Source organism: Pseudorca crassidens, chromosome 8 (assembly GCF_039906515.1).
Source record: "Pseudorca crassidens isolate mPseCra1 chromosome 8, mPseCra1.hap1, whole genome shotgun sequence".
NCBI lineage: Eukaryota > Metazoa > Chordata > Mammalia > Artiodactyla > Delphinidae > Pseudorca > Pseudorca crassidens.
The window spans coordinates 23,185,752-23,212,767 of record NC_090303.1 but is presented as its reverse complement, the minus strand read 5'-3'; the positions used below and the strand labels follow the sequence as shown (position 1 = coordinate 23,212,767).

The 27,016-nt window shown below is 36.0% G+C and overlaps 1 protein-coding gene across 10 annotated transcripts in view; it reads left to right on the top strand.

Annotated features, from left to right (window-relative positions):
• MAGI2 (membrane associated guanylate kinase, WW and PDZ domain containing 2) overlaps positions 1 to 27,016 on the top strand; it is a 1,357,470-nt gene that overhangs the window by 710,577 nt on the left and 619,877 nt on the right. For all 10 annotated transcript variants that reach the window (XM_067746035.1, XM_067746031.1, XM_067746038.1 and 7 more), the window contains one exon: positions 12,805 to 12,924. In XM_067746035.1, coding sequence (XP_067602136.1) covers positions 12,805 to 12,924 — 120 coding nt within the window. The remainder of the gene's footprint in view (positions 1 to 12,804; positions 12,925 to 27,016) is intronic.

Genomic DNA, 27,016 nt, shown 5'->3' with positions numbered 1-27,016 from the left:
TTTGAGAATTTTTCAAAGGGATAATGAGCATATATGTGAAATGTTACACTTAATGCTGACCACACCATCAGAAATGGTCATATTTTTCTCTATATTGAGGTGGTGCACTCAAATGCTGGCATTTGAGTTGCATCTTGTTGGTTTACAAGTACAGGTCGAGGAGACAAGAGCATCAAGACACAAAGGGTCAAAAGACCTAATGCATGGGCAAGAGAGCTACTGCTTGCAGGTCAAATACAGCCTATTGTCTTGTAAATAAAGTTTTATTGGAAAACAGCCATGCTCATTCCTTTATGTATTATCTGTGGCTGCTCGCACCTAAGATGACAGAGTTTAGTAGATACCACAGAGACATATGCCTGGCAAAGCCTAGGTCATTACTATCTGACTCTTTTAGAAAACGTTTGCCAATCCCTATTCCAAAGGGACAATTGGAGTTTAACTGTTTGGAGAGATAAAGAGCTACTTAACTTTGTTCTTGGACGTTAAACCTACAAACAATGTTGATTTTGATATGGATTCATTAATGCCCTGCAGTCTAGTTCGGAGGCGTTGCCTTTGTAGTTGTCTCATATACCAGAATCTTTAGCCCTTCTTCTAGAGGACAGTACTTAATACTTTGGGTTTTAAAGCCAGAGAAGTGTTAGCTCTCCAGCCATCATACTACTTTGGGGGGGTTTCTGAGTCAACTGCTGCATTGACGGTGTTCTCATCTCTTTTTCTGTACTTTGTCTCAATTAATCCTGGCAGGTAGCCTTGTTTTTTTATTCTCTATAAAGGAGGTAAGGATTTATCTAAAATTACAAATATTCTCTCTAAAGAATCTAATCTTTATTTTGATAATTCACTATTTAATTCAATATCTTGTGTCACAATTACCTTCAGTAGCATTCTTTTGAAATGTCCTTAAAATTTTATTTTGTATTTTATAATTCATGCTTCTCTTAATCTCTCATGATAATTGCAACCCTCAGAAACATGATTTGAGAGTCTATAAAGCCAAAGATATTTGTTACCATGTGGTTTTATTCTGATATTTTTATGTAAATATTTCCAACAAAGGTCACAAAATGAATATGTGACAGTTCACTATACACATTACCTTGTATCACTTTTAATTTGCTGTCCAATCAAGAAGCGAGCACAGTGGCCTGGAAAGACGACTAGAGGTTCTGGGAGCTTATGACAATTGCATAGAAACTGAGTCCTGCTGCCCTTCAAACCTGAAGGGTCACAGAGATCTAGGCTAGGTTGCTGACGGCTGCGTGTCTGATGTTTAGGTCTTAGAAAGGCAGAAACAGTACTCTGCCTCTTCCCCCCACCCTTTTTGTTTAACATTCAGAGGCATAAAATTGTCTGTTGGCTAAGAAAAAACATCAAGGTACTTGTGTTTTCTTTTTTCTTGGAATGCTGATTATTTTATTTGATCAAGTCACTTTTCTCCTTTTTCCCTGTTTCTTCAACGGGAGCTGGGCCACACAGCTCAACATTTAATGGCTGGCCCACCCTTCTTCTTTTTTTCCTTTGGTAATTATTTGACATGTGTATACTTGAGAACCTCAATAAATAAAAATTGATCACTCAAATACATGATTTGTGCCATATAATCTGACAAGCATTTCAATATTTTAAAATCCCTGATTAGTTAACTGTCTTCTTACCTTCATCTGGATTTTTTGGTATTCTATAGACTCTGTATTCTATGATCCACCTTGGGCATTTCAGAATATATCAATAGAATGCTGTAGAGACATACGGTGATACTAAAAGTTAATGTCATTGAAAGATTCTAATAAATATAAAATGATAAAACTATGATTCACTAAACCTTCTATGCAATGAAGGTCAGAGTAGAGTGCATTGCTCAGAGGACTGGTGGTATCTGCACAGTTTAGTTCTGGCCCAGATTAATTTTACATGAGGAAAGTATAAAAGCTTCAAACTGAATATATATTGTTTCTATAAAAAGTCAGGATGGATGTTTCCTTTTTTTAGCTCAGTATGTAATTTTGAAACATTATCTGTTGAATAATAAATTAGGGAATCAAAATCTCTTTTTATTAGTCCTATAGAATGTCAGATATGGAATATATCTAAATTAAATATTGGAAAACTAAAATAAAAAGTTCAAAGTGGAATTAATTGGTAACAAAAGGGGCATTCATCTTCTATTATCTTGAAAAATCAGAAAATTAATAGTCAATTTAAGACTATTAAGATTATGGTTTACTACTGTGTTTTATCAGTGAAGGTACAGTGTTCCTTTATCCTGGAGTTAGGTTTATTATATATTGTGAGAATGGATCAAAAAGCCAAGTACATAGTTGTCTAGGAATCTGATTTTCCTTGGGTGTGTCATTTTACCTAGTCATTTCTCTGTATCTGTGAGTAGTGGATTATTCTAGACTGTGAATGTGAGTGAGGTAAAGACAGAATTTTGCTGGAGAAAGTAATTTGTGCAGCTAAAGTTTCCTCAACAATCTGTTGGGTAGAGGAGATGGATTTTGTTGTGAAGGAGTGGTTATTTAGTTTACTAATTCTTTGTCATCAAAGCTGTAATGATTCAAATGATATGCAATTAGGATATAATTCACTTTGCCCCAGCTCTTCCTCAGTGTGTGGGCCGTCAACAGTGACTTGTTACTGTCAGTAATTAAGTATGATCATTTAGTGTAGAAGCCTTAAAATTGGAAATGTATATGCAAGTATCCACTTAAGCAATGATCACCCCGAAACATTGCCTGTCTTTCTTACTTAGTGCCATGGGTTTTGAGTTCAAATGACAAAGGTCAATAAGATAAACTTTGATTTTTGGATGACATTTCTCACCTCTAACCCTTATCTTCTCTGGTTTTTATAGCTGGGGCATAACTCTATGAGTGGAATCATAGAACTGATGAAAGGATATGTTTGTCTAAATAATTTGTTCCAACCTAGAGCCTTATGGGTACTAATTCCACAATGTATGCTGCTCATCCCCTGATTTAGTCTGATTACTACAGTTGTAGACAAACTATAATTTATGATTTAGTGAATCAGATACCTTGGCATAGGGAAATAATGAGGTGTTATTTTTTTCTTACTTGTTGGAGATGCACAGATTTTTCATTTGTGTCTTCTAGGTTTTTTTTTTTTTTTTTAATCCACCACAGTTTTTCTTAGTGCAAGAGATTTTCTGTATTAGATACTTGTTTTTTCTTGACATATTTGTCATTCCTGGTGAGCAATATTCAAGCCACCTATGTCTTTCAGAATTTAAGCCATATTGTTGCACACATAGGACCAAGATACTTTGTATTACTTCAGATAATAATGAAAGTTATTTATAAGCAAACATAAATGGAGATTTGTCAGTTATTTTCCAAATTCATTTAACTTCTAAGAGAACTATGAAAAAGCAATGTGCAGTAGCATAAGAGAGTACTTTGGTTTTCCAGCGTACCTCTCATGACTCTATTCACCTCTACACCAACAAACGACTAATGAATTGTTTCCTCTGAACCCAGTACACAGCTGTAGATTACTCTAGGGCCAATGACAAGTCATGAACCACATGCTTTGTGAGGTGTTGTGGTTAAATTAACAATGACATTTAAAACATGGCTTTTAGTTTGGGTTCCCTGAGATATGAGTGAGGTTAGAGCAGTGGTTCTCAAATTGTTATCCCTGGACTAAAAGCATCAATATCACCTGGGAACTTTTTAGAAATGAAGATTCTCAGGCCCCACCCAAGAGCACTGAATCAGAAACTCCAGATGTGATACCCAACAATCTGTGTTTAACAAGCCTCCCTGTAGTTCTGATGCATCCAACATTTTAAGAACCATCCATTTGGGTATTATGCTGCCTCAATCCAAACTGTTAAGATGTAAAACAGTAATTGGTGCCGTATGGGACATTAGTCTGAACCTTTATATCCAGAGATATTCAAGGAGAGATTTCTTCTTCAAAAAAGTCTCGGTGTCTGAAAGATATGTAACATTACTAGTCTATGTCAATTCAGCTTTAAACACTAATTAACAGTATCCTGTTTTAGGGGATAAGAGAGTTTTAAAATAATTCCTGACGTTTAGAACAATGCACTGTTAAGAAAATAAGTCAAAGTTACTACTGGTGTTTTGCAAATGGATTTGTCTTCAATATTTTATAAAGCATTCATAGTGTTTTATTGAGGCAATAAATAATTCAATAAAAAACCTAATAGGTGATTAATTGACTTGAATTGTATGTTTTCCTTTCTGACCTTAACCCAATCCTCCCCCATCAGTTGATATGAAATGTATAAATCTCACATTGCTTTATAATCTCTCTATCACATGGGAATCAGTGGCCCAAACTATATTATTTACTTTGCTTGCTTTAGCTCTGTGTCTATATAAAATCATACTTCTGGATTTTATATGATTGAAAGTGAGTATAATAAAACCCAAGGCCTAGGCTGATTAGGTAAAAATTGATGAGAGCCATCGGCCAAGGAATCCCGTGAATGTTTTTATTGGAAGTACACAAATCTGTGATGGTGTTCTCACTTGCTAATGAGTAACTGACAAACTAAAGAAGTATCTTCAGGAATCTAATAGTAAGTTAAGGTTGAATCTAGAGGAAGTCACCCTAGCGGTCAAGATTTATTTTATCCAGCTTGCAGTTGAGAAACACCAGGAATAAAGAAAAATATATATTCAGAAACATGCACGAGAAAATAATCCAGTTTCTCAGATTCTCACACAGTGACCCATCTGCCTGTGATGCAATGGGCACTGTGGGACTTTCAGCACATCAAAATAGATCATAGTAGGGCTTCCCTGGTGGCGTAGTGGTTGAGGGTCCGCCTGCCGATGCGGGGGACACAGGTTCGTGCCCCGGTCTGGGAAGATCCCACATGCCGCGGAGCGGCTGGGCCTGTGAGCCATGGCCGCTGAGCCTGCGCGTCCGCAGCCTGTGCTCGGCAACGGGAGAGGCCACAACAGTGAGAGACCTGCATACCACAAAAAAAAAAAAAAGATCACAGTAGATGACTGGACTATCATCTAGGTAGTAATACTGTCTTGTAAGCCAATGACTGTTTTTTAAGCACTTTACTAAAATTAGGAACTATCAGAAGGCTGAGGGGAAATGTGCCTTAGGGTTACATTTACCACCCACGTCATGCTCTTTTCTTCCTAAGGCAAAAGGAGAAATGTTCCTTCATTTAAAAGGTAGAATAATAATAATAAAAAAAATCCATTGGCACCCCTCCAGTTGCCATGGTAACAAAACGACAAGTGACTTTCATGTGCTTTCACTATGCATCAATAATAAGGTAGCCATTTGGGAGTAAATTCATTCTCTTCAGAACATGTCTTTTGAGCACAAGTACCGTACTCTTTCCTTAACTCATGAAGGAGGTGTTATTCATGCTGTACTTAATTTAGCAATTATTAAATAAGTTGTTTTTTTAAAGAAAAGAAGCAATAGGAGATAAAGACTTAATTTAGTACCATTTCCTCCATTTCCATTCCTTTTATTTTTTTCTTTGGATGAGTGGTCAGGAAGACATAGTAAAGAATGAAATACATAAACCATAATTTGGATAATAAAATTTATTTTGGACATTTCTAAACACCACTTAGGGAAGCGCCAACTAAATATAGAAGAGCAGTAAAAGAAGGTGAGCTTTAGCTTTAGCTATATGACGAATCATCTGTATTTCTTCTTTTATTCTCCCTAGCTTCCACCCTGTTCCTAATGCTGTGTGATTACTTGTTATTACTGCTGAGTCTTGCTTCACTGTCATCTCTCTATTCATAATCTTTTGAGATAGGGAAGTAGCTATAATTATTTCAGCATAAAAATAAGGTAACTGCTTCAGGAAATTCAACTATTTCTCCAGTCTACATATTAATTACCTTTAGCTATAAATTACCATTGTACAACACTTCATTACATTTCATATTATTTGCCTTATTTTTAGAATTGTATTTCTTTCCAAAGCGGTGTTCATAGATCACCAGTTGCTTTCTCTTTCTTCAGCCAATTGCTTTCTTCTTCTGGTGGCAACTGATTTAAGACCAACTAATATCTTTTTTTTTTTTTTTTTTTTTTTTTTTTTTTGCGGTACTCGGGCCTCTCTCACTGTTGTGGCCTCTCCCGTTGCGGAGCACAGGCTGCGGACGCGCAGGCTCAGCGGCCATGGCTCACAGGCCCAGCCGCTCCACAGCATGTGGGATCCTCCCGGACTGGGGCACGAACCCATGTCCCCTGCATCGGCAGGCGGACCCTCAACCACTGTGCCACCAGGGAAGCCCCCCAGCTAATATCTTTTCTTCCCGGGCACATAGATCTAAAATCTTACTTTGTGAGTCTTGTTGTTGAAGGTTCTATACCTGAAGGTAAAATTAAATGATCCACTAATCAAGTTTTATGAGCACTTTCACACTTTTCAAATGATTCAGCAAAAGGTAAAAAAACTTCTTGCAATCTAGTCCATAAGCTCTACTGGCCTTAAGTATCTGTCTAATAAAAGGCAGAGCGTCCTCCTAAATAGTGACTAAATCATGTGTCCCACATTTTAGTGTGTAATCAAAGGAAATGGATTTCTATCTCAATGTTTCTTTACACCCAGACAATAAAAAGGGGCAATCTGTGTCTTTAGGCATAAGAACTTTTTCTTCTTAAGAAAATTTAGCCTTAATGAAATTAATTCACTTGAAACTTTAATTATAAAGATTCCAACAATAACATACCATCAATGATGTTTGTTAGAATTGTATTAATCTTAGTAGTGTATTAATATTACTAAGGAGGAATGCAATCATGTTGCCATAGTGCTCATGTTTTTACTTTTTATAATACCCTTTTATACCCAGTATTTACCTCACTGCATAATAAGAAAACCGATGATCAGCTAAAGGTTGTTTTAACCCAGAACCACATATCTAAAATATTAAAACAAAAATAAAAAGCAGATGTTCTGAATTTCAGTTCTAAGAATCTTTTTGCCACACGATGCCTTCCACCTTCTTCCTTTAAAAATGAGGGGTGATACATATATGTGTCTATGTGTGTACACATTTACCGGTAATCAGAACCCACCATGCACTGTCATATTTATCAACCCTATAAAAATAACCTTGGAAGTTCAAAAATACATGTATTTGGACACCAGTGTATAAGTCAATTGACTTAAGCTAGACCAAGCAGTACGTGAAATAAGTGAAGTTTCTCTCTAGGAATTTAGTGATTCTTTTTAAAATATAACCAAGCTCTTTGTGGAACTCCTGTTGATTCCCAGAGGTCTCTAGCCAAGCTGTCATTCACTCCTCTGAAGCCTGCAGCCCATAAGTATTGCAGATTTCTGCTTCCCTTCAGGTCCTTTACAGTCTTTCTCTTCAAACTTTTGCTCTGTATTGTCTAAGCTAACGGTTAAAAATCTCAGTAATTATCCCACAGAATAGTCCATAGGTACTAATGATTTGATTTATGGTCATTTAATAGGATTTAGCCCTTTACAGAATACTGTATAACTTAGAAAAAAATTTCCTTTGTTTAGTCTCTTCTCGTTAGAATGTAAGTTTCATGAAGGAAAGGATTCTATTCTGTGTTCTTCAAAGATATATACCAGGTATCTTGAATAGTGCTTGAATATCACATAATATGTGCTCAATTAATATTTTTGGCAAGAATTCCTGGGGGGGACTTCCCTGGTTGTTCAGTGGTTAAGAGTTCGTCTTCCAATGCAGGGGGTGTGGGTTCAATTCCTGGTCGGAGAGCTAAGATCCCCCATACCTGGCAGCTAAAAAGCTAAAACATAAAGCAGAAGCAACATTGTAAAAAAACCAATAAAGACTTTAAAAATGGTCCACATCCAAAAAAAAAAAAAAAGTCTTAAAAATTCATGAGGTAAAAACAACTATTCATGATGTCATCTCTGTTCTTTCAGATAAGAGTACTTAACATATAATCCTTTCTGAGTGCCTAAAATTTTCCAGACATTGTTTTAAGTATATGGGTTATCTCATTTCTTCTTCAAATTAACTTTTTAAATATGCTACTAGTATTATTCCCATTTTACAGGTAAGAAAACTAGAGTTTATAGAGATGAAGAACCTTCCTCAAGATATTGCTGATAGCATCAACAAGCTCAGACAGTTTGATTCCATGGCTCACATTCCTATCTACTATAGCATATGTTTTAAAGGTAGTTTCTATTTTGGCTAAACTGAAGAGTAATTCCAATGGTGGAAAATTTGGGCTAAAAGGAAAGGAGATTGACACATGGCAGGATAGGAAGGAAAATATTTCTGAAGCAGAAAATTCTTATATTATGTCCTCTCACATGTTCCGTCAAGGCAGGTCCCCCTAGAGAGACTCTATAACCTGGCATATCATGAGAGTTGACTTTATTGTCGATAACAGAATCTGAACCTCTTCTGACTCTTTTTAACTAACAGTATTTTCCTCTCCTTACCTTTTTCAGCCAAGTTTCTTGGCTAGAGATTGGGTAGATAAGCCCTTTGGAGAGGGTATGTGATAAGCCTCATGCTGTACCAGGGCTAATCGGGTAGTGCAATGATAAACTAAGAGGGGGAGGCAGGCACACCAGTGAAGTAGCCATTTCTTAGTCCAGGAGGGCAGTGTTTGAGCAGAGATAGTGCAGAAGAGAAGGATGACATTGTAGAGTTACAGGGCATAGAATTTGCCAGCTATTTGGAGAGGGAATAAAAGAATGAGGGAGACCTCAAATGTGACCCTGAGGGAAAGTTTCAGGGCATGCATGACAGGAAAAGTGGTGGTGATGTTAACAGAGGAACAGGATGGAAATAATATGTTTTCATTATATTTTCCTGAAATGCCAGGTCAGATCTGCTACCCGTGAGGGTTGAATAAAGACATTTTCATACATGCAAAGTCTCAAAAATGTAGCTCCCACACAACTTTTGACAGAAAGTTTCTGACAGTTGTGTTCTGCCAAAATGAGGGAATGGACTACAAAAAGAGATATGGGATCTGGGAAAGAGGGGTTACAACACAGGGAAGAGGCAAGGTGAATCGCAGGATGACAGCAAAAGGTGATCCCAGGATGGCAGCTGTGTGGTAGGCCAACACAGTCCGGATTGGAGCAGGTCAGAAGGCTCCAGGAGAAATTTCTTCAGTAGGATAAACTTGACAAAATATCAAATATATTTGTATATTCTGAGAGGAGGTTTGTTTATCCAAGGAGAGGATTAATTAATTGAAATATTGATCAGTATGTGGAAATTTGGAAATTAAAACATTAAATTTAGAGTAAACAAAAAATTACACAAGAATGGAAAATTAATCAGCACAGTACATGGTTCTGCTGGAAATAGATTTACATAGTATTATTATTATAAATGTTAAATAGTAATCTAACACAAGTTTGTTCTACTGGGAGAATGGGAGAAGGGAAAAAGGAGGAAGTGATGTGAAGAAGTGTGGGCAAAAAGAGCTGAATCTTCATTTTCTTTTCCAAGAAATCAATAGTGACTAAAATAAAAAACAACAACAACAAGAGCCATCATAAGTATTGATAAATTATTTAAAGACATGAAGGTAAAACAAAAGAATCAGCTAAAAGAGTTAAAAGTGTTTACCGCTGGATAAAATGAAAGGTGTGTGTGTGGGGGGGGTGATGACAGTCTACTTAAAAAAAATAACGTAGAGTTGTAGAATAACAAACCTTGTAGAAGTGTAGAATCTTTAAAATATCTGTATAACTTTGATAAAAAATAAAAACTAGACTTTGAAAGAAAGCAGAGGAGAAGGGATTAGTCTTAGCAAGATGGATGGAGGATTACAATTAAGGATGAAGATAATGCAGATGAAGGAGTTAGAAATTAGGAAACTTTAAGGAATTTTAATTCAGAGTATCTCTCATATTACCAGAAAGAGAATGAGCTAACGTCTTCTGCTGAAAAGTCAAAGCCCTTGAGTATTAGAACGTGGTGGGTCAAAGAGGGAAGAAGACACTTATTAAAAGGATTGCCGTGCATCAGTTGAATCAAACTAACATTAGAGGGGGGAGGGGGAGGCATGGACTGGGAATTTGGGATTGGTAGATGCAAACTATTACATTTAGAATGCATAAACAACAGGGTCCTACCGTATAGTACAGGGAACTATATCCAGTCTCCTGGGATAAACCATAATGGAAAAGAATTTTTAAAAAGAGTGTCTGTATGTGTAAAACTGAGTCACTTTGCTGTACAGCAGAGATTGGCACAGCATAGTAAATCAACTCTACTTCAATTAAAAAAAAAAACAAAATGAATAAACAAAAACTTGTCCAACAACAACAGCAAAACTAACATTAGAAAGCCTAAATCTGTAGGGTACTTTGTCAGTGAAAGTTCATGGTTTTCTATAGCAGCTGCAGTCTCTGAATGAAATAGCCAATAGGGAACTTGGAGGTTTGTTAAGACGTGGAAAATGGTGAAGATGAACTAAAGGAAAGAAGGCATGTTAGATTCCCAGTCCCTTAGTAGAAAGGCAAATATGGGGAACATCATGGAAATTAGGAGCCATCAGGAGATTGGAGGTTATAATTAAAAAGAAGAACAGAATGAGAGAAAAGGATGGGAGATTGATGTCAAAGATGGGAAATGCAGCTTTTAAGATTGTAGTGTAGAACTTCTTCAAGCAACAGCGAGGTAAGCGAACCCCCAGTCCAAATAGGCAGCCAGCAACAAGCAGGTCAACAGCAACAGGTGACACTGATGCAGCCACAGGGGAGGCTGAATCCCTAAGGCAGAAAGTCAGTCACATTGGCCTGAGATGTAAGACGTAGATGGAAAAACAACCAGTGAACCAAAGTACTCATGGTCCTTCCAAGAAGAGCACAACCCAAACACGTTCACTAGAATTTGGTGCAGGCGAGTCACTCTAGTCAAGTCAGCAGCCCTGGAAATTGCCCTTAAGCTCGTGGTCTTATGCTCACATTGTGCTGGGAATGCATTACTGCACTGCAAGCAGTTAATTAATCAAAGTGTGTAGCTTCTGAAATATGCAGATAAATTAGGAAGGAAAATTGAAACTGTGTTACGTGATCTTTCTTAATGATTAGAGTGTGTTCTAAAGAAACAGAAAAACAAATTGATTGCCGAAAACCATGTTAATGTGCTTTTAATTCACAAGGGTTAAGCATATAATAGTCAGGATATTGAAAATTAAGGTTCTCATAGAAACATTAATTTGACAACATTATGCATACTAGGTGTGGGAGGTTTATATTTTATAACGTTAAAAGCAGAAGGGAATATTATAAAATGTGACTCAGTTAAACAAAATAAAATAACAAATTCAGGGGAAAGTCATTAAACATGACTATGGGGAAAAATTGTTTTGCAACCCCCAAAGAAGGTTGTAAAATTTAATTTTAGAACATAATGCCTTCAAATTTTAAAAAATGTTTTCAATGGAAATTAATCATTTTTACCAAAAATGAATTTTCCTAACACACTGTATATTCTGATATTAGTTTAGGCCTCTCATTTGCAGTCCAGATTTGATCCTAATAGACTAAAAGGAGAACTGACTGGCTGTTACAGGGCCTAGTTGATAAAGATTTTGGAGAGTGAAAATAAATTTAAGGGTTTGACATACTTTTTGTTTAGTTTATAGAGAATATGGACGATAGTATACATGTGAATAAGCCTGCCAGTGTACTAGTACTTTGTTTACACATTTGCCTTCTATGTACTTCTGCATACTATTTGCATGTATGCATTACGAAAATTCCAATCTGACATGCAAAATGTCTTATGTAGGTGGCATAGAAAAAGAAAAGAAGCTTAAGGCATGTTCAGGGAAGGAAGTATTCCAGAAAACAAACCCACAGCCTTTAATATGTCTCTGTTTTGGTTCCCATCTCACAAACTGGACAGCAGGTCTGGGAGACTGACTTCTCCAGTGGAGCTGTACTGAGCCACAGGCTGCTATTCCTGTCACCCTGGTCACAGAAGCTGTTTACTCTATAGGTGATGCAGGAAACAAGAGTGGTGGACCCATGCAGTAACCCCTTAAGAGTGTGTCACCTCCCAATGCAGTCAGAATTAAAGACAATAATGAAAGAAAGAAAGAAAGGAAGGAAGGAAGAAAGAGAGAAAGAGAGGAAGGGAGGAAGGGAGGAAGGGAGGGGGAAGAAAGAGGGAGGGAGAGAAGGAGGGAGGAAGGATACTATATTACTAACATAATACTAATTTAATTATAATTATTACTCAATTCTAATTATTATTTAGTCATTTAATTTTAAGTAATAATAAAGCCTTTCTTATCCTTTAAATCAAATATAAGCTATTATTTGGCACAAAATTAACAAGTGGCAACAACCTCCCCCCCATAAAGGAGCAGATCATGAAAATATAAAGGTAAATTGACATTTTGCTAACATTTCTATTTTCCATTGTATTTTATGTCATAGCAAAGCACTCTACAGAACAATAGAGGTCCATTCATGGAAGAGAGATATGTAAATTCCTGAGCTAGCAGACTCCTGGCCCAATATTCAAGCCACCTCTTCAAAAAGGGCACAATGGTCTGCATTTTTCACTGAAAAACCTATGCAGCCACATTCCATGGCAATGAACTCTTTATAAACTTGATGAAGAAAAATGCTTTGTATGTTTACTTTAATCTTAACCCCCTGCTATTTTCTGTTTCCAAACAAACAGAAGGACAAATGCAAACTGCCAACTCGCAGGATGTACAAACAAGTGTTATTGAATATTCAGAAGTGTGGTGGTATTTCTAAAGTTCAGCAACAAATCACTTAGAGTCTTTCTTTTGTTTTTAATTTTCCTTATTCAGGCACCACAAGGCCACATAAGGAGGGTGAGGTTCCTGGAGTGGACTATATTTTCATCACTGTTGAAGATTTTATGGAATTGGAGAAAAGTGGTGCTCTCCTAGAAAGTGGGACTTATGAAGGTAAGCACAGCTCTACTGCTGAATTTATTTCTCGTCGCATCACATTTTTCTCCTTTGTCTGAAATGCATTAGAACATCAGATTACTAATGTGCTGTTGTTTTGGTTTGAGAGCTTTAATGAGGTCACTTTAGAAGTGTATTTTGTAAAGAAAAATTAAAATATATCTGCGTTAATTCTACTCTTAAGATGCCAAGAGAAATGTGTATGTACATACCTACTGAAGTATCCTTGTGATCAGGATATCCTGAGGCTAAGCTGTGATGGTCCAGATAAATTATCTTCATCTCTAGGTAGCATCTAAAGAGCACAGGGCTTGAGTTCCAGTCCTGTCACTACCTCTGTGTAGTTTTCTCCGGTTGCTTCACTTCACTTGCCTTTACTTGCCTCTCATGCAAAATGATGGTGTAGGAAAATATGATCTGTGGATGAACTCCAAAGCTCTACCACATGTTTCCTTGTGTGCCCATGTCAAACACGGACAAATGAAATTAAAACCTTGAAGGTGGGACGTATGATTCAGTGGAAAAAGCACTGTAACCTAAGCCAGAATCTGCTTCAGTTCCAAACCTGGCTTTACTACTTACCCACTATGAATATTAAGTAACCCGGTGAGTATCTCTGAACCTCAGTAGTCTTATCCATAAAAGGAGAAATGATAGCATTGAAAAATACAAATAAATAACATGCTTGCATGTATATGTTCAAGTAACATCTACATGTATGTAGTTTATGTCTAATGAAGTTACAGATCTGTGTCTGTATAATGAAATTTTAAAGTAATATAACTAAAAAACAGTAGAAAATAATACCTTTATTCCTACGTCGCAGTTACTGTATGTGTAAACTATATTTATATGTATTATTACATCCAAAGGTGAATCTAGTTTTACTGAACTGCAGTTAACAGTGAGTGATATTAAAAACAAAACTCATATGCATTGCTGCTTAGCCCATCAAATATCAGAGGTCTACCATGAGCAACGAAACTGGATTTGTAACAGTTGGCCCTCCTCTTCCTCCTTCATTTACTTGTAGAGGCCCAGTGGACTATAGTTATTTAAGAACTCAGTATTTTTAAGTTGTTAGAAGTATTAAAATCTCTTTTTACTTCACACTCCTAAGGCAATTTAGGCTGACACATGTGCCTAAGTTATGGGTCAGACATTTAGTTGCTTATTTCCACATTCATAGGAAATAGGCAAAAATACCCACGAAAAGAAAATGGTTTTATATGAGTGTTGTTTCCTCTTCTAATTGTCAAAAATGAATGATAGTGAAGATTGATTGAAAATATTATATTTATTGCAGTATAGTTGATTTACAGTATTATATTAATTTCAGGTTTTCACAGCATAGTGATTCAGTATTTTTATACATTATACTCCATTAAAAGTTATTACAAGATAATGCCTATAATTCTGTGTGCTATGCAATATATTCTTGTTGCTTATCTGTTTTATACATAGCAGTTAAATGAAAAAGCTGTGTTGATCATATAAGCTGCCTTAAGTTATCTATGAAAAATAACTTATAAATCATAGAAAATAATGATATCAGAGAAGTCAGAGTGAATTAACAATAAATTGTGTAGTATGTTTTCCTGTGGGCTTTGCAACATGATTTGGTGGCATTCATTAGTTTACATGTCTGCTAATAATAATGCCGTGTATTTAAATGTCATACATATGTAGCAAAGAACAAATGCCTTAATATCCACGAGCATTCCAGAAGTAGTATGATTAACAAATATGACCTTTCCTTTCTTTTTTTTGTTAAATAAAGATTGTATTAACTGTATAGAAAGTGAAAAAATTAAATCCATTGTTCATGTTAAATTTCCATGATATTTATGATAAACTAGATGTCATGATAAACTAGATGTCATGAAGTTTAATATCAATATTTAAAAATAAAGCCTAGCTTAAATTTTTGGTTTTAGGTTTCAGTTAAATTTTGAATTTTAAATTTAAAATTTTAGAATTTAAATTTCAGTTTAAATTTCAGTTAAATTTTAGGTTTCAGTTAAATTTTGAGGGAAATTTCCTGAAACCATACAAACATAACCAAGTTTTGTGAGTCAGGGTGGGTTATCCTGAATCTCCTAAAGACGTTTTTTCAACGCTGAGAGTAGAGTTGGCTAAATTGGTGCCAAATTGTTAATCGCCCACGCGTGCGTAGAGCTGATCTTTGAATAATACGGCTGATTTACACACATGACTTTGGGGAATCAATACTATTATTTACAAATGCATACTCTGTACTTGGATAAATAAGAAGCTCTTTTCTCAGGTCGCATAACCATCTGGGTGGACACCTAGGGAGCCTTCTCAAATCTCAGAATCTTCAGATTTTCCAACAGTTACAGCTGAGGAACCAGTAGAATTGGCCTTCTAATAAAAATCACTGCTGTTTCTTCAGTATTAATCACTAGCTCCAGACTCAGAGCTACCTGAGTTATTTGTTATTTGTGTTATTTGTGTTATTTGTGTTATTAATGTGTTATTCATCCAGGAAGCCTAGGGAATGCCTTTTCTGCTGTTGGTGCTTTCAGAACATACAGAGTAACAATCATGTACTACTCAACTAGATAAAGAAGGACCTCAGAGCTTTTATATTTGTCAAACTTTCATGGTATCACTCTCTCATAAAATAATAAAATACCAGTTTGTCTGTTACATGTTCTCCCTTCTGCAGTGTTTTAGGCTATTGTTGTCCTTCCTCTTCCTTGCTAGATCATTCTCATGCTTTCTCAGTACTCTTTAGAGCTCTCAGCCAGGCTAGAAAATTCATTTCTGTTATCCGTGAATCCACTAAAGAAATTAAAAAGAAATTGAGTTCCTCTGAGCATTAAGGTCGCAGACCTGTTAACCATGTAGGATCCTTAAGACTGATATATGTATGTATATACTTCTGTCTTGTTGTCAATAATTCTAATTTTAATCTGGAATTTGTCCTTTGATTAGAAACGAGATAGACTATCCTGAATTGTAGTTCTGCTTCTTAGAAACTGGCCCAAAGTCCTTGCTCCAGAAGAACAATTCTGTTATTACCAGAGGCTGCAAGGAAGGCCTTAATATGCTTGTGTTACCTTCTACAGTTAGGCCACATGGCGCTAGGCAGAATTTTAGCAGATTCTTAAAAGGCTTTTTCTGCATCACCAACCCCTCATCTAGTATGAGCACCTCATTTCAGTTTGTTATACAACAGCTGCTGAATGGCTCTGCATGTAAATGGCCCAGAGGACTTGACTCTAATGGACCATCAGGTGTTGGTAAAGACTCTTCCATGACTTGGAAGACCTCATCTTCATCTTTTCATAGTCATTCAGGTTGAAAATTAAGTTAATATAACAAGGCCTAGTGACAAGCCTGACATAACCTCAAGTAACAGGAAGAACACCATGAACCTTCCTGTCAGGACTGAAGATATAGGCTTCATGTGAAACACAGACCACAGAGCTCTGTGGATGAATGCAGACAATTCCTTTGGGATTAAGGTCACATGCAGGTATAAATGTGACACTGCAAGGTAGAATTAAATAAGTAGGTTTGGTCATCTAAAGGTTAAGTACTCCAAGTACCTGGAAGGAAGCAGTGCCCTTGGGAACTGTCCGAAGTGCTGAATTACCCAGTCACTGACCACTCCCACTGCCTCATCCTGCGTTCTGAATGACATCTTTAACAAACCCATGTCCCCTGAGCTGCACCTGCACTCTTATTTCATTTAATTCATCTAGTGAGATCATCCACAGTCATATTCCAGAGCAGCAGTTCTGTTGTAACATTTGCTATCATATTTTGCTGTTCTGCTTTTAAATCGAAACAAAGCTATCTTTCTATCTATTGAAGAAACCCTTAAAGTTTCTTAAAGTTAAAGGTTTTCTTTAAATAGATGTAAGCTCAATTGTAATAGTCCTTCAGTTTTTAAGAGGACCAAATCAAACCCAGCAAGTTATTAGGGCATCTGTAGAATATAGTGCAAATATGGCACTCACCTTCACCTTGATGCTGTGGTTTGTCCTACTCATGGACCTTAATGTATATGGACTTGAGCCAACTGTAAACAGCCCACATAGTTTCTTAAACAATTTTATTACAAGGACTCTGAAATTCAAGTCTTCTCACAACTGTACATAAATGAGTGCTGTTCTTCCTGGTATAGCACATACAATCCTATAAAATTTTAAGTATTAAGGACAAATAATTTTCTAGGAAAATAAGCCGATAACTCCTATGATGAGAGAAGAGATACAACAAATTTTACATAAATCCATTTAATTTTACTAACTGAAATCCACATCCACTTTTTTTAGTATGACCTTTGGGCATTTATTATTGAAATTTTGAATCTCTATTTCCAATCAAGATAGCACTGGTGACAGAGAGATGCTCAATCCAATAAAAAATCATTATTAGTACTATAAATAGTCTTCAGAAAAACCATTCTTCTATCAGTCCAAGTTTCTATCCACTGAAATGTAAATATTTCCTGAAGGGCAGATCAATGCTTCAATTGATGCTAAGATTGCTCTCATTCCAGGAGACCAAAAAAGAGATAAAATGTCATTGTTTCTCTTTCGCTTATACTCTATTACAAGAGAAAATTTTTACTAAGTAAGTAATAACCTCCACAACAACAGTAGATTCTTGGAGCTTGCAGTTAAAAGGGTCCAGCTATTATTACATATTGTAAGATTTTTTTTCTTTTGATATTTCCTTCTTTTTCTTTTGGCAATTTCCCTATTGTGGAAGATTCTAAGCCGTGCATTTGGGTGTTCATTTTAGAAACACTAAACACTTGCACATAAAATTCAGTATGTGTTTATTTGACCAGTAAAGGAAAAACACATTTAGTGAAGTTTTACACCCCTTTGAGATCTTACAATGCCAGAGGTTTTTTGTAAGTGGTTCATTATGTGTTCAAAGGTATTTGCAGAGAGCATATGATTTTTGCATGCTGCTTTGCTCCTGTGTAAGGCACTAAGACTGGAAGTGTTATTGTGCATTAAAATGTGATAAAATTCCCTCTTGGTTTGGGACTTTTGTAAGCCCAGCTTTTTCCAAAGTATGTCATGCAAATGCCTATTTCTAAGTACTCTTTTTTTCCCAAAAGGAACTAGAAGGAACAGACCAATCAATTAACTAATTTAATATTATCATATAAATTTGAAGTCTGAAGTCAAGGAAAATAAAATGACTTGTTTACTATTATAAACTGCAATATTAACCAGTTTCCTGTTAGTTCTATATTTTTTTGTTCAGTGTAGCTGAAAGGAACAGGACCAACCTTTTTGGAGTATATCATTAAAATAAAGCCAGTATTCTTGGGCATAAGACTCACTTATTTGACTCGCTCACAACCCATAATGATATTAGGTAAAGCTGAGGATTCCAAAACTGTGATATTTGAGGTTTCCTTAATTTCCCTCAAGCTTGTGTCTTTAATTACAATGATTTTCTAACTCCTGTACACATCCTTTATAAATTTTTATCTGAAACAAATTGAGATTTCACGTGAAATAAATATCATGTCCCTCATTTAGTGGGAAGAAAACCTGCATGACTTTAAAATTTTTACTTACGTTTCTCTTCACTACTTCAACAAGCAGAACCTATTTCCCTTTGCTGATTGGGTGAATATTTTCACCTCTCACCTCTGAGTTGTTTTTCTGAATGGACAAAAATGGATAACAATATTGATAATAAATATTTTATAATGTTTATTTGTGTATTGCTGCAGCTGTGAATATATATTGAAAAATATTTACTGGATCTTACAATTCCATGACTATCAAAGACAGTAAATTCACTCATTCCACACGATCAATTCTTGATCAAATTGATTACAACAGTCTTCTGCATGAGAGTTCATGTTTCTCTAAAATAACATCAACATAGTGATGATCAATGGCTCTTGCCATTAGTCTTAGATTAGACATATAGACCTTCCTAAAGGAGAAGTTTCATTTACTCCAGTTATTCTCAGTGATGCCCTAATGTCCCCTTCCTGTCAAACTTTTTTCAGAGACTTGTTTTATACATTAGTTATTTGAAAACTATAAACTAACATGCTACTCTACAAAAGCTATTTTTATATCTGAATTTCAGATCTGAAAAATAAAACTTCCTGAGACATTCTTTCCTTATCCATATTTCTGATCTAAGAGACAGTGGAGTCTAGAATCTGATTAACCACAGATCTTTTATTTCTCTCAGGGGGGATAGAAATCATCAAAAAATAGGAAAGGTGTGTCCTAATTTTTATTACTAAATACTTTATTTCAGAACATTGATCTCCATCTCCAACAAAGTTACAGTAGATGTAGATGGTTTTATGGATTGTTTTTATAAACTGCAACTTTCATTCATCCTGTGCACAAAACAATATCTGAAACGTTGAGGCTTCCATTGATCATGCTGCAAAGTATACAGATATATTGAATGCTTTGATTAAAAATTAGTCAAACTGTAACTGAAGTAACAGTTCTCAAAAATACCCTGCTGTCCTTATATTTAAAAGCAATCATGTTGTATAAGATTCATACCATATAAATTCATACCGTATAAGATTCATATATATGAATTCATACCATATAAGATTCATACCATATGAAAGCTCTTCCTTATTGAAGGCTTCAAACTCTGACAATTATGGAAAATCATTCATAACATTAGGTTAAAATTTAATATGCGAAGCAGTTAGTCCCTCTTTATATAATAATTGGCTGTCTTAGATCTGTTATGGGCTGTATGTGTATGAATGTAACAGCAAGATAAAATTAGGATTAAGTGGTCAACATATCTTGTCTGCATGGGATTTTCTCCATAAAAATTAATTCTTAAAGACACAAAATATGAATTTTTAGGGATCAGTAAAAACAGAAATTGATACTTGTTATTAGTTATAACAAAATGGGAAGTTTTACTTATACTGTCGTCAGCCTATTTATATTAGCTATTCTGGCTTCCTTTCTGTTCCTCAAACAGAACAAGCACATTCTCATCTACTTGGGATCTTGAATTTGTCATTTCATTTTCCTAGACTACTTGTCTTCCAAATAACCACATATTCCTTTTTCTTACTTTGAGATATTCATCTAAGAATCTTCAGGGAACTCTTACCTGACAACCTTATCCAAAATAACACCTGCTGACATTCTCCATTCCCTTCCTCTGATTTCTTTTCTTTTCTTTTAATTAATTATTTATTTATTATTTATTTTGGGCTGCATTGGGTCTTTGTTGCTGAGGGCGGGCCTTCTCTAGTTGCGGTGAGCGGGGGCTGCTCTTTGTTGTGTTGCACGGGCTTCTCATTGCGGTTGCGGAGCACGGGTTCTAGGCACACAGGCTTCAGTAGTTGCAGCACGTGGGCTCAGTAGTTGTGGCTCGCGGGCTCTAGAGCGCAGGCTCAGTAGTTGTGGCGCATGGGCTTAGTTGCTCCGCGGCATGTGGGATCTTCCCGGACCAGGGCTCGAACCCGTGTCCTCTGCACTGGCAGGCGGATTCTTAACCACTGTACCACCAGGGAAGCCCTGATTTATTTTCTTTATTGTACTGACTATAACTGAAAATGCATTCTGTGTCCATTTGTTTATTTGATTATTGTCAGTGTCCACCCACTAGAATGGAGACTTCTCAAGAGGTCAGATAATTTGAACCACTGCTAATTCTTGATCTTAGAATGGTTCTGGTACCTAGGAAGCACTCAATGAATATAAATTGAATGAATGCCTAAGTTCCTTCCTTGAAGCAAACAATGGGAACCCCTTAATCCCTATGTAGAAGTTCAAACAGAATTGAAACCCTGGAACACATCTACTTCCTAATTCAGAATGCTCTAGGTCAGAAGTTTAGAGCTGCAGCATCAATTTGGCTTCAGAATCTTGTCCTAGATTACCTTGTATTATAATTGTAATCATTTTGTTCTTGTCTTAAATCTCGTTGTTAACCTCATGGGTCCCTGTTCTGAGTTTCCATACCTGTTTTTCTCTCAATAACCTCTACACTGTGACACTTTCTCCAGAATATAGTTCTTATCTTTCTATGGCCATTCCCTGTAGTCTGGTTTTCACTGCAGTGATTCATTGTTGGTCAGGTTTCCCGAACTGAAAGCCTAGTAAACTTAGTCAAGAAAACGGTATCTTCCAGTAAACCTCCCCCACCCCACCACCTCCACCTCCCAAGTTCCATTGACGGTACCACCTACATACTTCTTGAACTAATGATAATTACCCTGTCTTATAATTCCTGTCTTTGTTCATGCTTGCTTTAATCTTTTTCAAAAGTGTTACAAAGACATTCTTGATTTCTCTACCTCTAGTATAGAAAGTCAGTAGAGAGTTGGAGAACAGAAGTAATGAGGCCAAACCTACAGGAGAGATAGAAAGGTCCTGGGATATGGGGCTTCCCTGGTGGCGCAGTGGTTGAGAGTCCGCCTGTCGATGCAGGGGACACGGGTTCGTGCCCTGTTCCGGGAAGATCCCACGTGCCGCGGAGCGGCTGGGCCCGTGAGCCATGGCCGCTGAGCCTGCGCGTCCGGAGCCTGTGCTCCGCAACGGGAGAGGCCACAGCAGTAAGAGGCCTGTGTACCGCCAAAAAAACCCCCAAAAACCAAAAAAAGGTCCTGGGATATATTGGAAAATATGCAAATTCAGAATGTTATTTTAAAACAAAGGAACTAGTATGTGTGTTCTCTCAAAGAAATGTGAAGGCATTCTAATTAACATGGACATATGGTATTTGGTAAAGTATAAGAGAGGATGAGTTTATTATTCTTTTATTCTTAGGAGACTTAATGGAAAGGAAATGAAAATCAAATTTTATTCACTTATTAATTATACATTGCTAATAAGATTTCTACTCCCACTTCACCTTTCTCTCTCTTTCTTTCTCTTTTACATTAGGATGGCTTCTTTAAATTTTCTTACAATAGGTGAAAGTTTGATTCCTTTCACTAAACAGTTAATGGGTAAAATGATAATTCTGAAAAATTTATATTTTAAATTCGATTACTGATGGTAAACCAAATACTTAGCACAACTTGAAGAGTCAACAAACAAAAAAGTTTTAAACAATATATAGGAAGCTCCAACTGACATGAACCTTATGATAGGTAAATAAAAGGTAAAGACTTGATTAAAATTTTTCCACTGAGATTTCTTTCTTTTACTCCCCTACCTCCATGACATATCTGAGGATATTATAGCAGGGGACATGCATTTACCTAGAGAAACCTGTCTTTTGGCATTGTGACCTGATATTGGAGGGTGCTGTTTCCCAAAAGGATCTCTTCCCTCAGGGCTAGCCCATAAGAACAGAAAGGTTCTCCAGGCCACATCCCTCATGATCCTTCCCAGAAGGATTAGATACTTCTGACTTCTGCTCCCACTCTCTGAGGGTGAGAGTCAATCGTTTCCATAAAACTTCCAGAGAAAAATCTTCTGATGCAGCCATCTGGTTTCTCTGGAGACGAAGCAAGTATTATTATACTTGAAGTGAAGTATAACCCACTGCAACAAGGGCATTTCCTATTATTTCTACCTTCAAGTATGTGCAGGAATATCCATTTTACAAATAATATTTGCAGATTTGGTAACTTTAACTTCTTTCCTCCCTCTTCCCCTATCTTCCCTCAATTTAAAAAGAGTCTCTCATTTAGGGTAAAATGTAGCAGCAAATTAGAAGAAGATGCGTGTAATGGTTTATGTGAGGGAGGGAGGGGAGAGGATGGAGACTCCTAGAGGCCGGCATGCTGACAGCCTCACAGGGATTTAGGACAGGGGAAAAGTACAAAAAATGTACAGATGAAATTTAAAAACCAGAGTCGTCTAGGGTCATTTGTTATAGTGGGAGCACTCATCAGTCTCCCAGATGACAGCAGAGTATTGCAACCCAGCACAGCTATTGATTTTCCTAATAATGACCCTGAGCTATCCAGAAAAGGTTAAGGTATATGCAAAAACATAATATTTGAGAAAGATTTGCTTCAAAGGTGATTAAAATTTAAAAGTTTGAACTTCTAAAGGGGAAAGGCTAGACTATTCACCTAAGTAGAGTACTACACTCCCTGAAAATGCCAAGTAAATGGAACACATATCTTGTTATAAAATATTTTAACTATCTTCTGTCTAGAAGCAATTTATAATATGTATGCAAATTTATATTCAAATTAACATGATTAAACTATTGATAATTAATTTATGAATGTATTCTATAAATGCAGATAAACCTGATGTTCTTATATGCCCCAAACATTTTAGGCACATATAAATATACTTTAGAAAAATGACTAGATTGTAATGAAGTTGGAAACAACATATTCTTTGGCCCCAATAATGTTTGTCATTTTTTGAATATGTTAGATTTAAAATAGATCTATAAAACTATCAGTGCATTACCAAACAGTTAAAATCAATGTATTAATAAGATGCACATTTACAAGTTCATCTGCTCTTTTTTTAATCTTAACGTACTAGTTTGTAGATTTTTTTTCACTTTTTGAGACACCCACCTGTCCCCCAGGAATCTTAAGGAGTGATAGCTGCAGGCTACTTTTTCAAAGCCTATATTTACAACTTGGGGGGTAAATAATACATTATCTTGGTTTATTTTCATGAAAAGTTCACCTTCAGAGAGTGTTATATATACTCATCTTAGAAGCAAAACATATTAATCAGAAGTTAAAGATATCCTACACTGGGAAGCTTTCTTGCAACATTATGTTATCATGTTTTTCCTTCACATTCTTGGTCCTGCCTTTGCACTAACCTCATTTTAGTACTCTTCTTGCTTGTTTTCCTTTTAATATTTAGCTCCTGTAATATTTTTATTCCTCACAATTTAGGTTTTCTTTTTGCTGATCTTTCAAGGGTTTTGTTTATACCAGCAGCCCACTGACACTATTCTCTTTCTTTATTCTTGCTTTGTTTATCTTTTGATTTCTCCTGAAAATTGAGAAGCCTACATGGATTCTCTGCTGTATTCGTACTCTGTGTCCTAAAAATCTTCCTCTTTTGGGATATGCTGCATTTTATACTTCAGATGGTTTTATATCTTGGCTCTTACATTTCTTTTTTTTTTTTTTTTTTTTTACCTGTATAGCTATAAGGAACAATGAGAATAATGGAGATGATATTTATAAATGTTCCCACAAGGCAATGACTTGTTGAATAGAGTGGAAATTTAACTAAAATGACTTCTCTGTCCTGCATAGGAAGCAACACTGTCTTAGAAATGGGCATGCTCGTGGGAGTTTTGTTCAAACACAGGTTGTATGGTTTGTCATGGTGTATGTCTAAAAACTGATGTAATTTACCCCAATTCACTACACTTTTCATGTTATTCAGTAAGTCCAGTGGTATATTAGAATCTGCCCTCTTGGCAAATGGGTCCTACATACTTAGTATTTGCTTGAATGGAAAAAATTATTTCAGTTGATATTTATCTCATGTTCTCTTTATAATTTAATAAATTACATCATATCCCTGTAGTTTAGTAAATATAACATTCTCTTCTTTTATTATTCTTTCATCTTCAAATCCTTATCCTATTATCTACACAGGCCTTCTTAGTAGTAATTAGGAGGCTATTAGGGGGAATAAAAATGTTTGTCTCTGAGTATATGAAAATACTGAGCTAACAAAGGAAGAGAAGCACTTTATTTTCATTTATTCTTTTTTTCTTATTTTATTCTCTTTTTTCCCCTAAGAAATGCCTTTTAAGTAAATAAAGCTCAAATGCAGGTGTTCTAATCAGCAACATCCAGTCCTTCCTGTGTCATCATCCCCATCCCCCCCTTCTTTAATTTAAAATTTTACTTCATTTTTAAACCATCTCCTGTGAATACTCATTCTCATCTCAGAGAAACACATCCCATGTATTCTTGTTGCTTATTACTTTCTATTCTTGAGTATTCTTACAGTTACCGTTGATTTAATTCTGTTATATGTAATTTGAGACCACACTTGCTCCTTGGTAGACTCCAATAACTTCTTATTATAGAATTGGATTCAAAAATAATATTTAATAGAATTGTTTATATCCTTCCAACATGGGTTTGCAGTAACTTGAAAAGTATTTTTGTTTATGTGTTTCATTTAAATTTTACATAACTCCTCTATTAATGAAAAAATGCATCCTCATGGCATCTGTTTTTCATAAACAATAGTAGAAGTAGAAATCATATAAGAGAGTAGAACATTCCCAAGAGTGCATGAAAGTAGATCACGGCTGCCTCAAAATAAGAAAATATTGATCAAGATCTTGCCAAAGGTAACAAAATACATTAAATGTGAGCATGAAAATATTGAGACAGCAGGTTGAAAAGCTAGTGTTTGGGTTTTAAAAGGAAGATGCTGGCGCGGGGGGACTATCAGGTTGCTAGAGAGGGAACTGACTTTGACAGGCCTTGCTAAGGCAGGGTAGATTCAAGTCCTAAAATAGTCATTTGCAACTTTTTTGTGCTAGCAATGTACTTTCAAGTACAAGAATTATTAGCCCTTGAAGGAATTAAATAGAAGTATAATACTGCAATGTTCAGAACTGGGTGATTGTCTGATGGAGTGGTTTGCATCCAGGCTGCACCTGAGTGTTCCAAAAAGTTCTGGTCACTTAGATGTCAACTAAATCATACCACCATGCCCATCATATTTTCTGAAAAATAACACTGGAACAGAATCTGTCTCATTTGCAGCCAAAAAAAAAAAAAAGGTCTAAAAATGTATTAAAATACAAAGAATAGCTACTGAAGGGCTGACTGCAGTGCTCCAGAGAAACAAGGCATTGGTGGGGAGCAACTGTGGCCTAGAGGAAGCCAAGAATTATTTGTTCAAGTATGCATTTGAGGCCTAGGAATTGCAAGGCCAAATGGTAATCTTGGATTTGTCTTGAACTTCAGGTGGAACTGAAAGAGCTCTAGGATTACATGAGCACTGTGTTTAAATGACTGATGAGTGGGACATCATACAGAAATGAGACTTGTTCTGTGTGACCTTAAAGAGTGGGACTAGGACAAATAATAGATAAAGAGACAAAGATTGTGGTCAGATATAAAGAAATGCTATCTAATAACCAGGGCTGATGAAATAATAAACTCAATGCGTTGGTAAATAGTTGCTGGGATTGCCAAACATCAGCTAAGAACTCTCTTGTCGGGTTGTTCTAACTGGGATACACAAATGGATAAACACTTAGGCTGAAATAGCTACAACATCAAAAGATCAAAAACAGTACCAGATGTGATGATTAATTTATGTGTCAATTTGACTGGACCTTGGGATGCCTAGATATCTGGTTAAACATTGTTTATGGGTGTGTCTACAAACGTGTTTCCAGAATAGATAAGCATATTTGAATTGGTGAATTCGGTAAAGCATATTGGCCCTCCCAAAGCACCAGTCAACATGTTGAGAGCCTGAGTAGAAGAAAGAGGTGAAGGAGGATTGAATTTGCTCTCTGCCTGACTGAGTTGGACATCCATCGTCTCCTAACACTTGGTACTCCTGGTTTTTAGGCCTGTGTATCCTATTTGTTCTTTCTCTAGATAATGCTGACTAATACACTAGGCTTCATGCTTTGCATATGCTATCTGTAATTTTCACAATGTTTCTTCCATAAAAGTATTATTCTAATGCTTTTTTACAAGGAGGAATCTGAAGCTCAAAGATGTTTAGTAATTGTAAGAAGTCTCTCAGGTAGTAAATGACAAAATTGAAATTGCTTCCAGCCTTGTTTGACACAAAGTCTGTGCTTGAAGGAACATTTTCCCATTGGGAAAGTATTCAGTCAATGTAATGTAAGGCCTAATTAGGAAAATAATTTCCTTTACAATAGCACCAAAAAGAATAAAATACTTAAAAAAAATTAACCAAGGAAGTGAAAGACCAGTCTACAGAAAACTACAAAACATTGATGAAAATATTTTAAAAAGACATAAACAAATGGAAAGATATTCCATATTCATCAATTTTGGAAGATTTAATATTGCTAAAACATCCAAACTATCCAAAGTGATCTACAGATTCAGTGCAATCCTCATCAAAATCCCAATATCATTTTTTACAAAAGTAGGAAAAAACAATTTTATGATTCACGT